The following is a 20,319-nucleotide window of genomic DNA, read 5'->3' as shown; positions in this document are numbered from 1 at the left end:
TTGACAAAATTTTCTATAGAAATAAAATTTGACAAAATTTTCTATAGAAATAAACATTTTTAAGAAATTTTTCTATAGAAATAAAATCTTGAGTAAATCTTCTATAGAAATAAAATTTTGAGAAACTTTTCTATAGAAATGAAATTAAAAAAAAAATCTTTCGAAATAAAATGTTCAGAAAAATTTCTATAGAAATAAAATTTTGAGAAAATTTTCTGTAGAAATAAAACTTTGAAAAAATTATCTATAGGAAAAAAAATTAGGAAAATTTTCTATAGAAATAAAATTTTGATCAAATTTTCTATAGAAATACAATTTTGACAAAATTTTCAATAGAAATAAAATTTTGACAAAATTTTCTATAGAAATAAAATTTTTAAAAAAGTTTCTATAGAAATAATATCTTTAAAAAAATGTCGATAGAAATAAAATTTTGACAAAATTTTCTATAGAAATTAAAAATAAGTTAATATCCCTTTTTGCTCAGGAAGCTTAACAGTTTAGTCATTGGCAGTTTCTGTCTCACACTTATTTACAATTTTTTTTTTTTGAAAATGTTCATTGAGGATTTTGCTAGATTTTTAGATTTTAAGTTTTTTTTTATAGTTTTAGAATTAGTGCCTTAGCAATTTTTGATGTATGTTACTTATATTTTAAATCAAGTTATTGTTCTACATTATATATCTATCAACATATGGCCCATGGAGGATCAGTTTGATTAAATAAATAAATAATTTAAATTTTTTTTAATTTTCTATAGAAATAAAATTTTTAAAAAAATTTCTACAGAAATAAAATTTTGACAAAATTTTCTATAGAAATAAAATTTTAGAAATTTTGATTTTATTCGATCTTTCTTTTATTCAATAGAAAATAATTATTCAAGCTTGACATCGTTTTTCAATCTTGAATAATTATTTTCTATTGAAATAAAATGTTGACAAATTTTCTATAAAAATAAAATTTTTGACAAAAATTTCTATAGAAATAAAATTTTGTTTTGATCTCAGTTTAAAAACCATTGCGTTGACTAAACTACAAGAGAAGCTTAACCAACAGAGGAAAAGAATGTTTGTCAAATTTATTTATTTTATAAAATTTTGCCAAAATTTTCTATAAAAATAAAATTTTAAAAAAATATAGAAAATAGAAAAAAAATTTTTAAAAGTTTCTATAGAAATAAATTTAAAAAAATAATAAATTCCGTAGAAATAAAATTTTTAAAAAATTTGCTATAGAAATAAAATTTTGTTTGTTGTTGATATTGTTGACCTTTTTATTTTAATTTTTATGATTTTTTATCTCATAATCTCGGCTATGGGTCTATAAATTAAACTTGAAATTGTTGGTTTCTTGTGTTTTTTATTTTCCCATATTTCGGTTGACTTCGTCAGAACTGTTTTAAAAAATTTTGACAAAATTTTTTATAGAAATAAAATCTTTAAACAAATTTCTATAGAAATAAATTTTTTTAAAAAATTTTTATGGAAATAAAATTTTGACAAAATTTTCTATAGAAATAAAATTTAGGCAAAAATTTCTATAGAAATAAAATTTTGACAAAATAAGATAGTTTTGTTTGGTAGTTCTTTGGTAAAATTTTCTTCCAATTTTGATAGATTATTTTTGGCTCGAGTGGCAACCGTGCCTGGAAGGCATATTTCAAATGCGTTTTATTTCTTTAAACTTTTTAGATTTATTCCCTAGTTTTACTACTTGAACATAATACCTCATTCACATTACACTACCAAAATCCACATTAACTAAATTTCAACTGTCATTTGCTTTACAAAAAAAATGGATTTCAAATCTACTTTTAGTAGATTTCGAGCCTGTGAATGGGGTAGGTATAAGACAATTTTGATTTCTATACGATTAAATTATGATATGCAAAGTTATGCGACTTACTAGGTATACCAGCTACAAAATGTCTCCTTCAAATTATTAGAATCTTAAGGTGAGTATTAAGTTCGAGTTTAGCCGATAAAATCGCTAAAGTGAAAACTAAATCAGTAAGAAAAATGCATGAAATTATACATATTTGTTGCAACTTTTATTATAACTTAATGGGGAAAAGCCCAAAGCAAATTTTCACAAAGTTTGTATTCCTTAAAATGGATTATTAAAGAAAAGTAATCGTGAAAAAATGACGTTTTTAGCGGCTAAAGGTTGGTATTAAGTTCGAGTTTAGCCGCTAAAAACATAATTTTTTACGATTACTTTTCTTTAATAATCCATTTTAAGGAATACAAACTCGAACTTAATATTCACCTTAAACTCGAACTTAATACCCACCTTTACTTTGAAATCATTTACAATTCTATGGCCAATATAAAACATTTCATTTGTTAATATTTTTAAAACTTTATTAGGTTTTGTATAATCTATTTGTACAAAAGATTGGGGGTATTTCACAATTATCTTGTGGTATATTAAATTTGTAAACTTACAAATGCTGTTGTAGATACTAAATGGAGCTTAAACTAAGAGTCTTTCAATTTCCTGTTGTATGGATGTAATTTGGGACTTCAATTGCGAACCCTCATTGGTTGTTACCGAACAAGCAATAATCGGACGAGAAACGCCACATGCACGTCCCAAAGCCTGTTTGGAACGTACAAAAACATAGGGCACGTTTTTATCTTCACACAATAATGGTAAATGCAAAAGAATTTCCAAAGGTTCAGCATCGGCGGCCATCACAATAATATCGGCCAAACCACGATTCAATGTCTTGGTAGCTTCATTGGCTCCTTTGCGCAATTGATTGTAGTTCAAAGCTTGCTGTAATAGATTCATGATTTTAGCTGTTAGTTGGGCATCGGCCAAGGGGAAAGCTTTTGGATTGACTTCTTCTGTCTGTAAATGTACACATAAATCATTTTTGAATATATATTTTATAGTATGTTTAGTGTAATGCCTTACCATGATTATTAGTTTTTGGTATTATTCACAAAATGTTAATAATTTCTGTTTATTTTTTAATAATTTTAAGAAACCTCTCTGCTTGTTGCTTCACTGAGGGATCTGGAAAACGTTTATGCACGTGTTTTCGTTTAGATCACGAAGTCGACATAGTCACAGTAACGGCTTAAGAAACACATTATCATCAGGGATGCAAAAGAAACGTATGTTTTTTATACCAACTCTGTTAATATTTTACCGAATGACACTACCCAATAAACTGTGTACACTTAAAAGGTAGAATTAGTAGCCAGCTGATTGCAATTTTTTTTACTTTGACAGAATATTTCTGTCATTTGTGTTTTTTGTTCTTTTGTTGTTGTAATTTGGTATGTTGAATCATCAAATCACAAATAGTGACTTTATTGATGTCCATAGATCCAACCTGCTCGTCGTTAGAGTTTATGTATCGCACCGAATTGGATGAAGTTCCAGGACCTTTGTGTGTTTTTCAAGGCAGATTACTAACTGGATGTGGCCGCATACTACGTATTTACGACTTTGGTAAAAAGAAGCTGCTATGAAAACGTGACAATGAGCATATTCAGTATCAAATTTATCCATATCAATTGGAGATAAATTTGGCAACATGTGCATATAACGCTTACCACATTCCGTTACCGACGACGTTGATGAATATCCACCAGGCACAAAGTCATTGTGGGATAGAGGTTTTTTTAAACATTTTTCATAGGATTAGGATTATATTCAAGTTGAGAAAATCACGTTCTCAACGACAACAAAAATTACCCACAACAGCAGAATTCAGCACATTAGCAAGAATATTCCTCAAATTCTAATTTTTCAAACTGTTTTCGATTTGAGGCAAATTCTTTGTATAATATATCCATTTTCTAAAAAAAATATATATAATAAATAATTTAATAATGGGGCTGTTTTCTTTTGCACTGGATACAACATTTGTATGGGCTATCCAGAACACCGTTGCACTGGTGTTCTATCCAGAACATCTCATCAGTGCAAGTCGCGCCGATCTTGCCAGATTGTGTTTTGATAAAGTGACGCTTCATCGATTCACAATAGCACTTTATTGTGACTAATTGGTCGAAAAACATGAAATTCAAAGTGGTATAGTGTCATAAATAATCGCAGCAATAAACATTTATTACTAATTGGAGCATTTCATACATTAAAAATGCAAGATTTCACTTCTTTTCTGTGATTGTTTTTGAACAGCTGATGACAGTGTTGCATATTTTTGGAGATGTTCTGGATAAACGAGTACTCTGTTTTCTTTTAGTCCTTCACGGCTAAGGGTATCCAGTGCTGAAAGAAAACAGCCCTTTCCTTAAAGTTTTTATTTTGATTTATGTGCCGTCAAGACTATAAGTTTGTCCGGACATATCCCAGATATTGGCCACACTATAAGTTATGTTCGAAGACAAAATCGATACCGCAGCTTGTTAATGGGATCGAATACACATTTATCGATTATTTAGTGATCGCCGATAATTCCTAGCGATTGGCCACACTGTAAGATACTTTACAAAATCAGACATTTCGTCCGAATAAATTTATAACCTGAATGGCCAATAATGCGCCGCCCAGACTTACAGTCGGCCTAGGGCTGCACATTTGAAAAACGGTCATCATATGTTTATTGGGTTTGTACAACAAATGAAGAATTTTCACATATTTGTTTTATTTTTCATAGTATTTTATATCGAGTTCTACAATAAAGCCGATAGACGCATAATAATACGCAATACGCTTTAATTTAGAAATATTAGAATTTTATATCGTAAAATATAACGGCGTTAGCAGTGCAACTCCGAAGTATAATTTTGTGGGGGGGGGTGCAATCCCCATTTGGAGCGCTTTTGCATTCTGTTTTGACGAGAACAGCGCATAAGAATGGCACATATAACCGTGAAACCGTGAAGTGTAAGGTGTAAGAACAAAAATAAATTATTTAACTTTGCTCCGCGCCCCGTCGTCTTATTTGAAAAGCCAAAAGCAAACATAAAAACGAAAAAATAAATCACTAAAATAACTTAATCTAAGTAGAGTGCAAGTAAAAAAGTGTTACTAATTAATCAATCGCACATACACATATTTTTACCAGCTCTAAAATCAAGTGTAGAAAAGTAACAAGTAAAGGTTGGTTGGCCAAAAAGAAAATTAATTCTCCATTTTCTAATTGGATTTAAGTGCTATAAGAATGAAAAATCGATTATTCAATACAAAAAAGTAATACCAGTGACTACGAGGAAATTTAGAATTAATTATTAAATAATACTGCAATGCCAATACAAAAGTGAAAATCTCAGCCAATGGGAAATTGAAAATCCAGCGTAAATATAGATGTGAAAAAAATCGAGGCTAAATTAGTTGAAAAATGTGTACATAGAAAATATAATGAAAAAAAAAGATAAACACTCACACACTAACACGAATCGCTCGTTCGCTACATACGCACACACATACATACCACATTTCAAATATATACAATGAATATGAAAGATGGAAAAAGTAATCGAGTACATAGTACAATCAAGAAGAAGCAACAGAAAACGTAAAATATGTGAAAAATACAGAATTAAGGCTTTTGTCAAAGTGAAAATGCGTGCAAGAAAAAAAGAGGAGACGAAATCTCAAAACAAGTGTTTGACAACAGGATGAATGTATTTCTATGTGTATCATATTGCCTGAGTATTACGAAACACGAGAATTTGAGAAATGTGAAAATGCGTAAAAACTCGTAATCTACCGCTTGGTCCACTCATTTGTTGCAAATGTGTTTAATGAAAAAAATTTAAAATCATATTAACTTTGTATCAAAGGGCAGAGAAAATTTTCCTAATGACGCAAAAATCAGCTGTAATCGAATGTTTGCATTTTATAATATGAAGAAAAGAAATAGAGAAGTAGAGAGATCGAGAGAGAGAAAGGCGGAGAGCAAAATGATCACCTGAGCAAAGAAAAAATTAAAAAAAAAAATGATTGCTTCCGTGTATTCTTCAAGTTTTTATCATATTAAACTCGATATTCATTTACTATCAATCAAAATACAGAATTTTTCAGCATTTACTGGAAGTGGAAAAAATCTGTTGTAGAATTTATTCTCAAAGTAGTGGGCTTGTAATTATTGTTTTTTTATTCAGAAAAGCATAAGTAAACCTAATCTGCTAATGTTGAAGAATATTTTCTATGTGAAGTCTATATAAAAAATGAATCGATATTGATTTTAATCACATTATAAAGAAATGGAGGACAAAACAAAATCGAAAGCAAGTTCTTGGGCTTAGCATACAAAATATATACAAATTATTTGGCTTAGATTTCTAATTTATTCGTTATTTATTTTTCTTTTCAGTGTATAGCATGTTGAATAGTAAATAAATAACAATTATATTACTATAATACCAATAACACCCGGCAATCAATCTACAAAGATTTGATCTTTGAAGGATCTTTGATTTTAAGTGATTTTCAAACCTCTCTAGTCTCACTCTCTCTCTCTCAAAATACGATGACAACTCTATCTCTCTCTATCATGTGATAATGTGTGTGTCGCGTATGTGAAGAAATCAAGTATTAGTGGTCAAAATAATACCCAAAACTTCATAATGGATTTCTTTTTTTACATTTGAAGAAGTGGTTAAATTACTCTTTATTATTTTCCAGATGAACCATCAAAACACATATAGAAAGTCAAATAAAAATTAAAATTAAATCACCAAAAGTAAAGTGCATAAAACAAAACAGTGAATCCCACAAAAAATACTCTTGGAAAACAAGAGAGATCATCAGAATTTACCAGCATCATCATCCCTTCCATCGCATCGAATAACGAAATCATCAAGGCGCTACATTGTATAGCCAAAATAATTTCATTGCAACCAGGTTTTGAAAATTCATCAAAATTGCGAAACATATTTTGAGCTTTTTGAAAAAGAAGAAAACTCCCCAGTCTTCTAGCAGCGGCAGCGAGGATAACAAATCCAGCCAGCAGCAGGAGTCCACACATTTGGGAAAACAGCTTGAGCCAAGCAGTCCAGGCGCGTCGTCTAGCAAGTCGTCGCCGTCATCTTTGGCGACAGCGACTAAATCCGACACAGCTGCTGCAAGGCCCCAGGCGTCCACATCCGCTACATCATCTGCACTGAATTTGGGTGCTGCCGGTGTGCAAAAAGGCCCCAAAATATCACCACCTACAGGTCCTCAGTCATCGACTTCGTCGCCTACCACCCAGGCATCTGCCGCCGGTGATTCTAATACAGACGTTGCCAATTCGGTGTCGGCTACAGCGACTTTCCGCCTCTCTTCACTAACTGGTACCATATCCAAAATGGGAAATAACGCCACCACCTCCAACAAGAAAGTGGATGCTGCCGAAACCGTCAAAGAGTTCCTCGAACAGGCCAAAGAAGAGTTTGAGGATAAATGGCGTCGCAATCCAACCAACACCGCCTCTCTTGAAGACTTTGAACGCATTAAAACTTTGGGCACAGGCTCCTTCGGCCGTGTCATGATAGTACAACATAAACCGACAAAAGACTATTATGCCATGAAGATTCTGGACAAGCAAAAGGTTGTCAAACTAAAACAGGTCGAACACACGCTCAACGAGAAGCGTATCCTGCAGGCTATTTCATTCCCTTTCTTGGTATCGCTGCGCTATCACTTCAAGGACAACTCCAACTTGTACATGGTTCTAGAATATGTTCCCGGCGGAGAGATGTTTTCGCATTTGCGTAAGGTTGGTCGTTTCTCCGAACCCCATTCACGTTTCTATGCGGCCCAAATTGTACTAGCATTCGAGTACTTGCACTACCTTGATCTTATCTATCGCGATTTGAAGCCAGAGAACTTGTTGATTGACTCGCAGGGCTATCTGAAGGTAACTGATTTCGGTTTTGCCAAACGTGTCAAAGGTCGCACTTGGACCCTTTGCGGCACACCTGAATACCTCGCCCCCGAGATCATTCTCTCAAAGGGCTATAACAAGGCCGTCGACTGGTGGGCCCTTGGTGTTCTTGTCTATGAAATGGCTGCCGGTTATCCACCATTCTTTGCCGACCAACCCATACAAATCTATGAGAAAATTGTTTCGGGCAAAGTTCGATTCCCCTCCCACTTTGGTTCAGACCTCAAGGACCTGCTGCGTAATCTCTTGCAAGTCGATCTAACCAAACGCTATGGCAACTTGAAGGCGGGTGTGAACGATATCAAAAATCAGAAATGGTTTGCCTCCACAGACTGGATTGCGATCTTCCAAAAGAAAATCGAGGCTCCATTTGTGCCCCGGTGTAAGGGCCCAGGTGACACCAGTAACTTTGATGACTACGAGGAAGAGGCGTTGCGGATCTCAAGCACCGAAAAATGCGCCAAAGAGTTTGCTGAATTCTAATTCTGTTCAAAAGATATTTATACATTGCAAACAACTTTTCTTTTCCACGCTCCCTGTTTGTCCGCCGCTCATTCGTCCGTTCACCATCGACCTCTGCGTCCATTATTATTCTAATCATCACTGGTTGTTGTGTGGATACTGAGTGATACTTACTACACTTTGTTTGTTCGTTTCCAAATTCATCATGATCATCTTCGTAGTCATCGCCCTCGACTTAGTACTTTTGTGCTTTTATGGAAAAGTAAAATAAAATGTTGAAGCAAGGTCCAATGGATAAACTGAAAAAAAAAACAGACCATAAAGAAAAATTCTTTGCATCTAAATTGGAGGGGTGGTTAATAATACCAAAGCATAGTTGGTCGGAATTAAAAAATGTTTGTGTTTTTTTTTCTGGAAATCAATTTCTATGATGGAATGTCTAAGGATGTGAAAATAAGTGCAATTTTTCGCCAACAACTAAAAACATTTTCCGGAATGTATTCCCATAATAACTCGCGGGTTTTTATTTTATAAACAATGGACGCATGAATGGTGTTTCAAAGTAGCATCCAAATTTTATGAAAAAAAAAAAACAAATCTGAAAAGACATAAACATTGATATGAAAATCCACAGCTACTATGGTGATTTTTCTTATTTCTATACTACATTTATTGATCGATCGTAATAACTCCATCTATCCTGTATCCTATACACGTACTATGTTAGAACAACAATCTCCACATCTTCGACAAAAACATTCTTGGATTTAAACGAAACCAGACACAAACCGAATAACAACATAGCAATGCAATTCCTTGTGTCGGCAACTGCCCATTCGAGTTTGCATCTGCCTCAAAGCTATCAGCCATCATTGTTAATAAGAATAACTATATATGGTGAGTGTTACTACAAAAGTGTGTCCATTGGAATTCCATTAAATAGTTTGCATTTCTTCATCATTCATTCCTTACCATTATAATTTGCCACAATGCTTTGTCATAAATGTATGCAATCAATTTGTGTTTATGCATAAAATTTCCTTTCCCTATTATGTGTCCTGTTTTTTTTTTGTTAAATGTGTGTATAAATATATTTTAAATGTATTTTAATCGTTTTTATTTAATTAAACTGAGAGTGATGTTTGTATATAAAATTAGCTTTGTTTATTTATTGACATTCCTCATGAATGGGAATGTTCTTAGTGGCTCTGCATGTATTCCATTATTTTTTTTTTGTAATTGTTGCATTTGCTAAGGTCAATTGAATGGCTTTCCAACAGCGTAGATTTTTGTTATGGCTTGTAAACAAAATAACATGTGGAGATTTTAATTATAGGGATTTGGCATCCATTTTAGCTCCCTAGAATATCCTTATGGTATTTGTTATTTAAATAGAAAGACGTTGAAGGGGGAATTTTATACAAAGCGCCTTGATACTTGGCAAGTTGGTTAAGAAGAAATAATGAAAAAAAAGTCCAAGTCCAATATGAGTTTAAATCTATCGCCTGTTTTAATAAATGATGAAAACCTTCATATTAGAGCCAAAAAGAAATTCAGTATGGTTTATGGTCCGTTTACACTGGACAAACAGTTGGCCGAATTCAAGCAAGAATCTGAGATTCAAACCATTAATTTTTGAGCTTGCGTTGAATATATAGCATAATGGTACAAATACTATTGAGAAACAGCAACAAATTTTTAAAAAATCCTCCTGTTAAAAATTTTTAATCTATTCTTGCAAAATTTATGAAACTAGAAATGTTCACAATATGGTCCCATTACGGTAAAATTGTGATAAGTAATTAGCCTACAAGTAAATACAGAAAAAATTTCCACAAAAAAAAATTTCCAGTTACAGTCTAAATTGATTTTTAAAAATATGCAATTAAAAATGTAATTGATTCAACAAATTTTTTAATTGAAACAAAAATCTATTACGAAAATTAATAGAATCAATTAATTTTTTAATTGACCCCCAATTAATTTTTTAATTGATACTATCATTTCTGTGATTGAAGACACTTCAATCACAGAAATTATTTGAATCAATTAACCCTTTCACTACCGAAACAAACCTAATGTTAAAAACTTTTATTTTTCTTCTATTTTTACTTATACTAACAGCATATAGAAAAAAATTGTTATTTTGAAAACCTACCTCAATTACTTCAAGAGCTATATGAGCTTGTTCTGAAAAATTGATTCTTGATTTATGATCAAATGGCCTTACGAAAATAAGCGCTATTGTTTCTTTCTTTTATTGTTTACCATCATCACTACTGTCAAAAATTTCACAGTTTGAGAAAAAAATATAAAAAAGAACCCGTAAAAATATCATCTAAATTTTTTATATAAATGTCCATTTACTAGAAACATACAGTAGAAAAATTGTCTCAAATTTCGTATTTTTCGTTTATTGTTAAAGAAGTTTATAACAATGTATTTTAGACCTCACCAATATGGACAATATTTATAGCTTATTTAGATTAAAGCCTCTACTTTAAAACAACATCGATAAATAAATCGAAACTAAGTGGAAAAATAGAATTTAGTGTCTTTTTCAAATGTCCTTCTAAGTGGACATCGGTAGTGAAAGGGTAAATTTCGTGATTGAAGACAAGAACTATTTTTCTGTGTGAAGAACAAACCTTTTGGAAATTTTTTTTTTGTTTTTTCAACGTATCCTTCTTTATTATCTATCTCAAAAATACGTTTTTCTGCGTATGACATAGTGTAGCTCTATGATCGTTCTACCCTCTTGCAGAAAGTCGATATGGTTCACCTCTTGTAAAACCCTTAAAATTATATTTATCACCTTTTGTTGGGTCCATATAACGTTAAAAGCGAAAAGGCTCAAAAAATCTTTTTGACTAAAAGTTGTTTCCCGGTTGTACCTATGGCCCGGAAAGGCAATTGTACAACCTACTTTCCCTATTCTTATGCTCTGAATATCGTACAGGATATGACATTCACCATCTTTTGAAAAGTCTATTGTTTCCCCTATGACACAAAATCATTCCGATGGAAAATTTGTATAAACTGCTGAAGGCAAGCTCGAGTATCAAAACCATTTTTTTTCAGGAGGTCCGGGTGTAATTCACAATAGGTTTGGTGAATTCATGATAATTGGTTGGTAGGTTAGGTTAGGTTAGGTTATGTGGCAGCCCGATGTATCAGGCTCACTTAGACTATTCAGTCCATTGTGATACCACTCTCTTATCACTGAGTGCTGCCCGATTCCATGTTAAGCTCAGTGACAACGGACCTCCTTTTTATGGCCGAGTCCAAACGGCGTTTCACATTGCAGTGAAACCACTTAGAGAAGCTTTGAAACCCTCAGAAATGTTACCAGCATTACTGAGGTGGGATAAACCACCGCTAAAAAACTTTTTGGTGTTCGGTCGAAGCAGGAATCAAACCCACGACCTTGTGTATGCAAGGCGGACATGCTAACCATTGCACCACGGTGGCTCCTTGGTTGGTAGGATATTGATGAGGAATGTGGCAATTTTGAAACGAACGTCTTGCATTCTAAAGGGGTTTTCACTAAACAATTTGACAAACATCCTTTTTATATCTCTTGGTTAAGCTATAATAATAAAATGTAGCCATCGAAGGAGAAGATTTAGGGTCGCATACAAACGCTCGGATTTTGGTGCGAGATGTGCTTATAAAAAATAAGAATCGAATGATCAACGGATGTTGCTCTCTTCTCATTTATATAGAATCTTCTGATACTCCCGCTTTTACACACTGTAAAAACAAATATCATCCTGTCTAATATGAACTGCGTTGCCGCAATGAATTTTTATTTTGGACCAACAATTTTCCAAAATTGGATCAAAATTCGTACCAGCGGATGATTTTTCTAAATTGCATTAATATAATTTAAAAGATAAAATTTTTCCAAATTTTTTTCTACGATAGAAAATTTTGTCAAATTTTTATTTCTATTCAAAATTTTTATTTCTATATAGAAAATTTTGTCAAAATTTTATTTCTTATGAAAATTTTGTCAAAATTTTATTTCTATAGAAAATTTTGTCAAAATTGTATCTTTATATAAAAATTTATCAAAACTTTATTTCTATAGAAAATTTTATCAAAATTGTATTTCTATAGAAAATTATGTCAAAATTTCATTTCTATAGAAAATTTTGTCAAAATATTATTTCTATAGGAAATTTTGTCAAAATTTCTTTTCTATAGAAAATTTTGTCAAAATATTATTTCTATAGGAAATTTTGTCAAAATTTCATTTCTATAGAAAATTTTGTCAAAATTTTATTTCTATAGAAAATTTTGTCAAAATATTATTTCTATAGGAAATTTGGTCAAAATTTCATTTCTTTAGAAGATTTGGTCAAAATTCCATTTCTATAGAAAATTTTGTCAAAATTTTAATTCTATAGAAAATTTTGTCAAAATTTTATTTCTATAGAAAATTTTGTCAAAATTTTATTTCTATAGAAAATTTTGTCAAAATTTTATTTCTAAAGAAAATTTTGTCAAAATTTTTTTTCTATAGAAAATTTTATCAAAATTGTATTTCTATAGAAAAATGTGTCAAAATTTCATTTCTATAGAAAATTTTGTCAAAATTTCATTTCTATAGAAAATTTTGTCAAAATTTCATTTCTATAGAAAATTTTGTCAAAATATTATTTCTATAGGAAATTTTGTCAAAATTTCATTTCTATAGAAAATTTTGTCAAAATTTTATTTCTATAGAAAATTTTGTCAAAATATTATTTCTATAGGAAATTTTGTCAAAATTTCATTTCTATAGAAAATTTTGTCAAAATATTATTTCTATAGGAAATTTTGTCAAAATTTCATTTCTATAGAAAATTTTGTCAAAATTTTATTTCTATAGAAAATTTTGTCAAAATATTATTTCTATAGGAAATTTGGTCAAAATTTCATTTCTTTAGAAAATTTGGTCAAAATTCCATTTCTATAGAAAATTTTGTCAAAATTTTATTTCTATAGAAAATTTTGTCAAAATTTTATTTCTGTAGAAAATTTTGTCAAAATTTTATTTCTATAGAAAATTTTGTCAAAATTTTATTTCTATAGAAAATTTTGTCAAAATTTTATTTCTATAGAAAATTTTGTCAAAATTTTATTTCTATAGAAAATTTTGTCAAAATTTTATTTCTATAGAAAATTTTGTCAAAATTTCATTTCTTTAGAAAATTTTGTCAAAATTCCAAATTTAGCAAAATTTTATTTCTATAGAAAGTTATCGCTAAATTTTATTTCTATATACATTTTGTTCAAAATTTCATTTCTTTAGGAAATTTTGTCTATAGTAAAATTTAGCCAAAATTATATTTCTATGGAAAATATTGTTAAAATTTTATTTCTATTGAAATTTTTGTTAAAATTGTATTTCTACAGAAAATTTTGTCAAAATTGTAAAAATTGCCGATTTGAAGAAAATGGACCAAAATCAACCAGATTCGATTTGGTCCGATCGGACCAAAATGGCAACCCTGAACATGAACCTTTTTAAGTGTATTTTCTAACGATTAAATAAAGGTTTTAATTGACAACTATGATTGTATTAGCTATTTAATGATTGAAGCTAGTTCACAAAAAGAAAAAATCGGATCCTATGAGGAAAGTTCTTCTCCGCAGCATTACCAAGAGCTAAATTATAAACGTGGATGAGATATGTACGTGGTAGTACTCATGAAAATCTCTTGTAGTTTAACCGAATCTTTCGTATGATGGTAAGTCATTACTCTCAAGCATATGGTATTGCAGGAGGTACGATACTATTGGGAGCTATAAGCTTTTCAGGGTGTCCTGCCTGGAGAGGTTTGACTGTAGTGTTAATACTCTTGTACTACAGTAGTTGTGTGGAATTATTTTATTTGTAAATATATTAGGATTTTAGTTTATTAAAAAAATTAAAAAATAGCGGTTTTAATAAAATGCATTTAAGAACCGATGCAAATCTTATCGATCTAAGATTACATGATCACCCCATTGAATAGTCATTTTCAACTTGTTTTTATTTTTCCAACTCAGCATTTGCATAAATTCAAATTTAAACAAAAAAATCGTACAAAATGAAAACAAAAGAAAAAAAAAGCCGATTGATATCTGCCTTACTTGCCATTTATTTTTATGGGGCAAATCATACGTCTGTTGACTTTTCGAAGCTGTCTGTTGTTCTGTTTGTTTTTTTTTTTCTTTTCGGACGATCTACAACAGTGTACCGAGTATTATGTGTGTATATGTCATATTATATATTTACTAATTATTTGATTTTGTTAAAACAAAAACAATAATGCTGTTTCGTTGCTAGTCTTATTTGTTGGCGAACAACTGGTTTTTCGCCGTTGCGTCGATTATTAAAAACGAAACGTCGCGACATGGCTTTTTAATGGTGGATGGCTGTATGGCTGGTATAGCTGTCAGGTGCCACTATGACAGTCTCACCGACCGGCTAGCTAATAGCCATAGTGTTGGCTGATTTTCTTTTTGGGCTGTTTAAAAAAAACGCTTTTAGAATTTATTATTAATTGCTGAAATTGTTTTTTTTTTTGTATTTTTGTTGACGCTGCTTAATGTTGTCTGCTGTTGCTGTTTGAAATTTGCGATCATCCACCATCTAAGTTTATTTGAGGGCACTGTTACAAGGTTATTTACCTACTTAGTGTAGTGTTGAAGTAGCACCAAAACTTTATTAAGATTAGTTTGGCTTAAGAGTTTCCATAGTGTTTTTTCTTTTTCTATAAGGTTAGTATAAAATTTTTAAAAAGATAAGTATGAACACTTTAATGCATTTAAATAGAGACTCAGTCGTTGTTATCTACAAGCTTTGAGGGTTATAAAGAAGAGGCAAATATCAAGTGTTGGGAACAAAAAAAATTAAGATCATTTGATAATTATTACGGAAAAGTTAGAGTTTTATGATATTAATTTCAGTTGAAACTATAGACTATAGGTGTAATATTTGTGAAACCACTTAGAGAAGCTATGAAACCCTCAGAAGTGTCACCAGCATTACTGAGGTGGGATAAATTTTTCAGCGGTGGATTATCCCACCTCATTAATGCTGGTGACATTTCTGAGGGTTTAAAAGCTTCTCTAAGTGGTTTCACTGCAATGTGGAACGCCGTTCGGACTCTGCTATAAAAACTTCTGTTGGATATTTGTATGGTCACATACCGAAGTAGTACAAAGCCATTTTCAAAGTCCCAGAACATAAAATCCCGAAAAACCTTTTTTCAACGATGAAGAAAGAGAATAAAAATCTTCTGAAACTCCCCCATAAAAAGGGACCATAATGGACTAAGTTCATATCCTTTTTTTACAATTGAATTAAACACGTAACATATTTCAGTGTTTCTTTGTAAAACAAAAAAACACACGAGTCCTATGATTTTTTAATAAGTTTTCTTCCAACAAAATTAATTTTTAAAATTTGTCTATTTTTTTTTATAAATTTGGCTCTTTAAAAAAAGTCATCATCAACGCTGGGCATTTTGTGTCTCGTCTCGGGTATGAATTTTAATGTGACCTTGTTAACTAAATTCAAAGAATGACAAATTCATCCAAAGGGAACAGATTTAAGATTTTATTCTTTCACATGGTTTTGACCCAACCTTGCAACCGTCAGAGTTATTTCTTTCACATGGTTGCTACTGCAAATTTTGACCCAACCTTACAACCGTCACTTTTTTACTGCACCCTCAATGCAATCACTTTAATTAGAGAAAAATAAAAAGGAGCAAAAAAAACCGAAAAATTAAAAAGAGACAAATTTGGAGCCAAAATAAAAAGGGCCAGAAAAGAGCCAGCAGTTCAAAAAGGAGCCAAATTAACGGCAACACTGAACATGCCTAATGTCGGCTTGGATTATCAATGGCAACGGACCTCCTTTTTATAGCCGAGTCCGAACGGCGTTTCACATTGCAGTGAAACCATTTAGAGAAGCTTTGAAACACTCAGAAATGTCACCAACATTATTGAGATGATACAATCCACTGCTGAAAAACTTATTGTTGTTTGGTCGATACTGGGTTTCAACCCACGACTCTGTGTATGCAAGGCGGGCATGCTAACCATTGCAACACGATGGCTCCCAGCGTATATCCGCCGACGAGTCAGGGACACATGTATCGTCTTTTTAACCCGAACTAACCCAACACTTCGACTTGACTCGGCTGCAATGGTTTAGTCCAATTTCGTGAACGCTAGTATCCGAATTTCATACTGAATTAGGTTCTTGTTTTTATTTTTAACGCGTGTCAAAGCATGCGTGTTCTAGGATTGAAGAGAAATGGCAACAGACCAATATCGGGCGAAACGTTGTGATGGGGCATGTCTCGGAGAACAAAGTGAAGAAACCTCGATCTCGTGTTTACAAACCGCCGATTGACAATGCAAAAGACAACAGATATTTCAAAGGCTCATGTGCGTCATATACTGAAAAATATTTTTGACATGAATTAGCTGTATGTATACCACCGAGACTAACTGACCACTGTATTCATGTATTCTGGTATTCACAAAGAGTTATCCGCATTGACTTACTCGTACTTACAGAAGCGTGAAAAGAGCACAGGGAAAAAAATGATGCCTTTGGCGAAGACAGAACCTAAGGTTGAGTTACATACCATGCGTTAATGCGTCCGTTGATTGAAGAGTTGAATTTTCTCTTTGAAAGCAACAGTTTTGTTAGAGTGCTTCAAACTGAAAAATATCATCCCTTCCAGCAATGCACGGATTAACGCATGATATGTAAATCAACCTTTAGTTTTGTTCTCAAAATAAAAACACATGAAATTCTTTTTTAATAAAGTCAGTTAGGTAAATATTTTCAGTTTAAATTAATCCGCAATGAAAATATATTCAATTTACACTTTGTTAAGGGGATTTTTCAGGCTATCGGAGGTGCAAGAGAAAGGGCGTAAATGGAGCCTTTTAGTGAAATCAAAATCCAATCAACGAAAAATTAATTGAACTAAACAATTTTCGAAGATTGGTGATTGATATTATCATTTCAGTGATTTGCTTAATTGGCCAATTAATTTTGTTATTAAGGACAAAGAAAATTTTTCTGTGTATTTGTAAACTCTTACTGGTTTTGATTTAAGTTCACTTTGGGTAGGGAAATCAAAATTCGAAACTTATGATAAAAAAAAAAACATAGTTTCGAATTAAGAAGCTCGCCTTCAGTATAAGAAATTCAGGGTATCGAATTCCATTAAGCACTTGTGGCAACAATTACGAGAGACTTTAAATTGCCTTTAAATAAATTTTCCCACACTTAATTGCATATGAAACTTTAAATCATTATTTGAAATTTTATATTGCATTTCGTTGTCTCATCAATTTTGAATTTGCAACTCCAAAAATACTTTTTGAATATCAATATTATTTGGAAATGTTATACCACATCAAAAGATTTAAAAGTATATTTTCGAAATGGAATTTCCCAAGAAAAAGTTCTGTGTGGTATATTTTTTTAAATATTTTTAAAAAGTTTTGTTATGATATTGATTTTTAAAAATTAATGTTACATATAAACTAGAATCATACTGCTGTACTACCTCTTGCCTTTAAAGTTCAGTTTATTGGACTTGGTAATAAAGAAATATGCATTGAAACCTCTCACAAGTGGACATCCAACGCCGCTTAAATTTTGTCCACATTTGGGAGAGGATGTTTGGATTAAAAAGTAATTGAGAAAGGTCCAAATTCGAGAGGTTCCACTGTATTTTATTTATTATCATAATGTGAGTTTTTAATTTTTACATCCCTTTCCCCTACAGTCTTATTTAATTAAAATTTTCAGTTTTTTTGTTTTTTACTTTAGATGCTTGTAATTCAAGGAAGGAAAACCGCAATATTGAATTAGGAAAACACACACACATGCCCAATTTTACATGCAAAGAATGTTGTAACAAAATTGACAAATCCAATATTACCAACAACCACCAACAGCTATTGCCAATAATAGAAACAAATTATCCAAGTCTATGTAATATAAGCAAATGTGCTAACATCTTGAAGAAATTAGGATTATCCCCCACCCCCCATGTCGTAGACATAAACAATTCGTAATAAATGCCTTTGGGAGAAGAAGGAGGGAAATGATTAATGACATTTATTGCCAACGATGACATTATTTTTAGAGGCATTTAACTTGGTACGATACAAAACAAAAAAAGGAGGCTTGTTGTTGTTGCATAAACCTATATATGCTGTCTTTTATTGGTCTATTATAATAAATGGGACCGTATTATAATACTTTTTATTCCTTTTTGCCACTGTAGAATGGTTATAAGTATTTTTTGTATACATAGTAGTACAATGTCGAAATAACACGAAAATGGGTGAATTGATTTGCTGGAAATTTTGTAATAAAGCTCACTTAGAGTATTCAGTCGAATGAAGTTTTTAAGCAAAAATGTCATGTAAACACTGCTGAATAACTCCAAAACCCTGACTGAACCCTAGCCCGTCTGTATGCAAGATGAACATGCTAACTATTGAACCACTGTGGTAATAGAAAAATCGATTTTTCCAAATTTTACAAACCCCAACTTAAGATTTTTATACACACAAAAAAATTTTTTTCTGATTCAATCACGAAATTAATTGATCCAATTAATTTTTAATTGAAATGTCTTCAATCACAGAAATGATAGTATCAATTAAAAAATTAATTGAAGGTCAATTAAAAAGTTAATTGATCCAATTAAAAAATTAATTGATACTATTATTTTTGTGATTGATTTTTGTTTCAATTAAAAAATTTTTTGAATCAATTAAATTTTTAATTGAATATTTTTTAAAACTCAATTAAAATTTTAATTGGAAAAATTTTCGTGATTTTTTTTTTGTGTATATTAAAAACTTTAGGTCCCTAGTAGAGCTCGACCGATGCGTTTGTTCTTTTGAGGCCGAAGCCAATTTTCGGCAAAAAAGCAATAATCGGCCGAAGCAAAATATTTTCCTACATTTTTTAATTAAATAAGGTTGCATTGCTTTAGCTCAATATTAGCATATTTTATTGAGCAGAGGCATAAAAAACAGCAAAGGTAATTCAGTCCATCTCTTACAATATTCTTTTGGAACTTATCGACTTTTTGGTGTTCAAAATTTAGTAGTTTGATATTATAATGACAAAAGAAAGATTTTTTTTTGTATATTTTTATTTTATTTTATTTTTTAATTTTATTTTCATTATGTAATTTGGAGTCATAAAGCGGCCAATTTCTCCATGTAAACTCGATCTTATTTCGTAAAAAAGAAGTGCCACTTCTTTCAACAATCGTTCGCTGCACAGAAAAAATATAATAAAAATGTTTCCAATTAAAATTTTGAATTGAATTTTAAAAAGTATTCAGTTAAAAATTTAATTGATTCAACAAATTATTCAATTGATACAAAAATCGAGCACATAATTGTATCAATTATTTTTTTAATATTAATTGACTTTGATGGTTGATATTATCATTTTTGTGATTGAAAACATTTCAATTAAAAATTAGTTGGATCGATTAATTTCGTGATAGATTTCTATATAGATATAAAATTTTCTATAGATATAAAATTTTGACAACATTTTCTATAGAAATAAAATTTTGACAAAATTTTCTATAAAAATAAAATTTTGACAATATTTTTTATAGAAATAAAATTTTGACAAAATTTTCTATAGAAATGAAAATTTGAGAATTTTTTCTATAGAAATAAAGTTTTGAAAAATTTTTCTAAAGAAATAAAATTTTGACAAAATTTTCTATAGAAATAAAATTTCGACAAAATTTTCTATAGAAATAAAATTTTAACAAAATTTTCTATAGAAATAAAATTTTAACAAAATTTTCTATAGATATAAAATTTTAACAACATTTTCTATAGAAATAAAATTTTGACAAAATTTTGTATAGAAAAAAATTGACAAAATTTGCTATAAAAATACAATTTTGGCAAAATTTTCCATAGAAATAAAATTTTGACAAAATTTTCTA

General features: G+C 30.7%; 2 protein-coding genes across 4 annotated transcripts in view; one reads left to right on the top strand and one right to left on the bottom strand.

The window, feature by feature from the left end:
• Positions 1–2,339: 2,339 nt before the first annotated feature.
• hoip (NHP2-like protein 1 hoip) lies at positions 2,340–3,084 on the bottom strand. Its single transcript, XM_075293203.1, has 2 exons — positions 2,926–3,084; positions 2,340–2,859 (listed from the first exon to the last, which is right to left on the bottom strand). The coding sequence occupies exons 1-2, from the start codon at positions 2,926–2,928 to the stop codon at positions 2,479–2,481; spliced, it is 384 nt and encodes a 127-aa protein (XP_075149318.1). The 5' UTR covers positions 2,929–3,084; the 3' UTR covers positions 2,340–2,478.
• Positions 3,085–4,824: 1,740 nt separating this feature from the next.
• The window catches only part of Pka-C1 (Protein kinase, cAMP-dependent, catalytic subunit 1), a 30,116-nt gene continuing 14,621 nt past the window's right edge, over positions 4,825–20,319 (top strand). The window contains exons 1-2 of one of the 3 annotated variants that reach the window (XM_075293200.1): positions 4,825–5,085; positions 6,613–9,214. In XM_075293200.1, the coding sequence (XP_075149315.1) occupies positions 7,277–8,338 (1,062 nt within the window). In that variant the 5' untranslated portion in view covers positions 4,825–5,085; positions 6,613–7,276 and the 3' untranslated portion in view covers positions 8,339–9,214. The remainder of the gene's footprint in view (positions 5,086–6,612; positions 9,215–20,319) is intronic. The other 2 variants (XM_075293202.1, XM_075293201.1) reach the window with 2 other exon arrangements.

Source organism: Haematobia irritans, chromosome 2 (genome assembly GCF_050003625.1).
Source record: "Haematobia irritans isolate KBUSLIRL chromosome 2, ASM5000362v1, whole genome shotgun sequence".
NCBI lineage: Eukaryota > Metazoa > Arthropoda > Insecta > Diptera > Muscidae > Haematobia > Haematobia irritans.
Note: the sequence above shows the minus strand (reverse complement) of the source record. Positions and strands in the feature narration are given on the sequence as shown.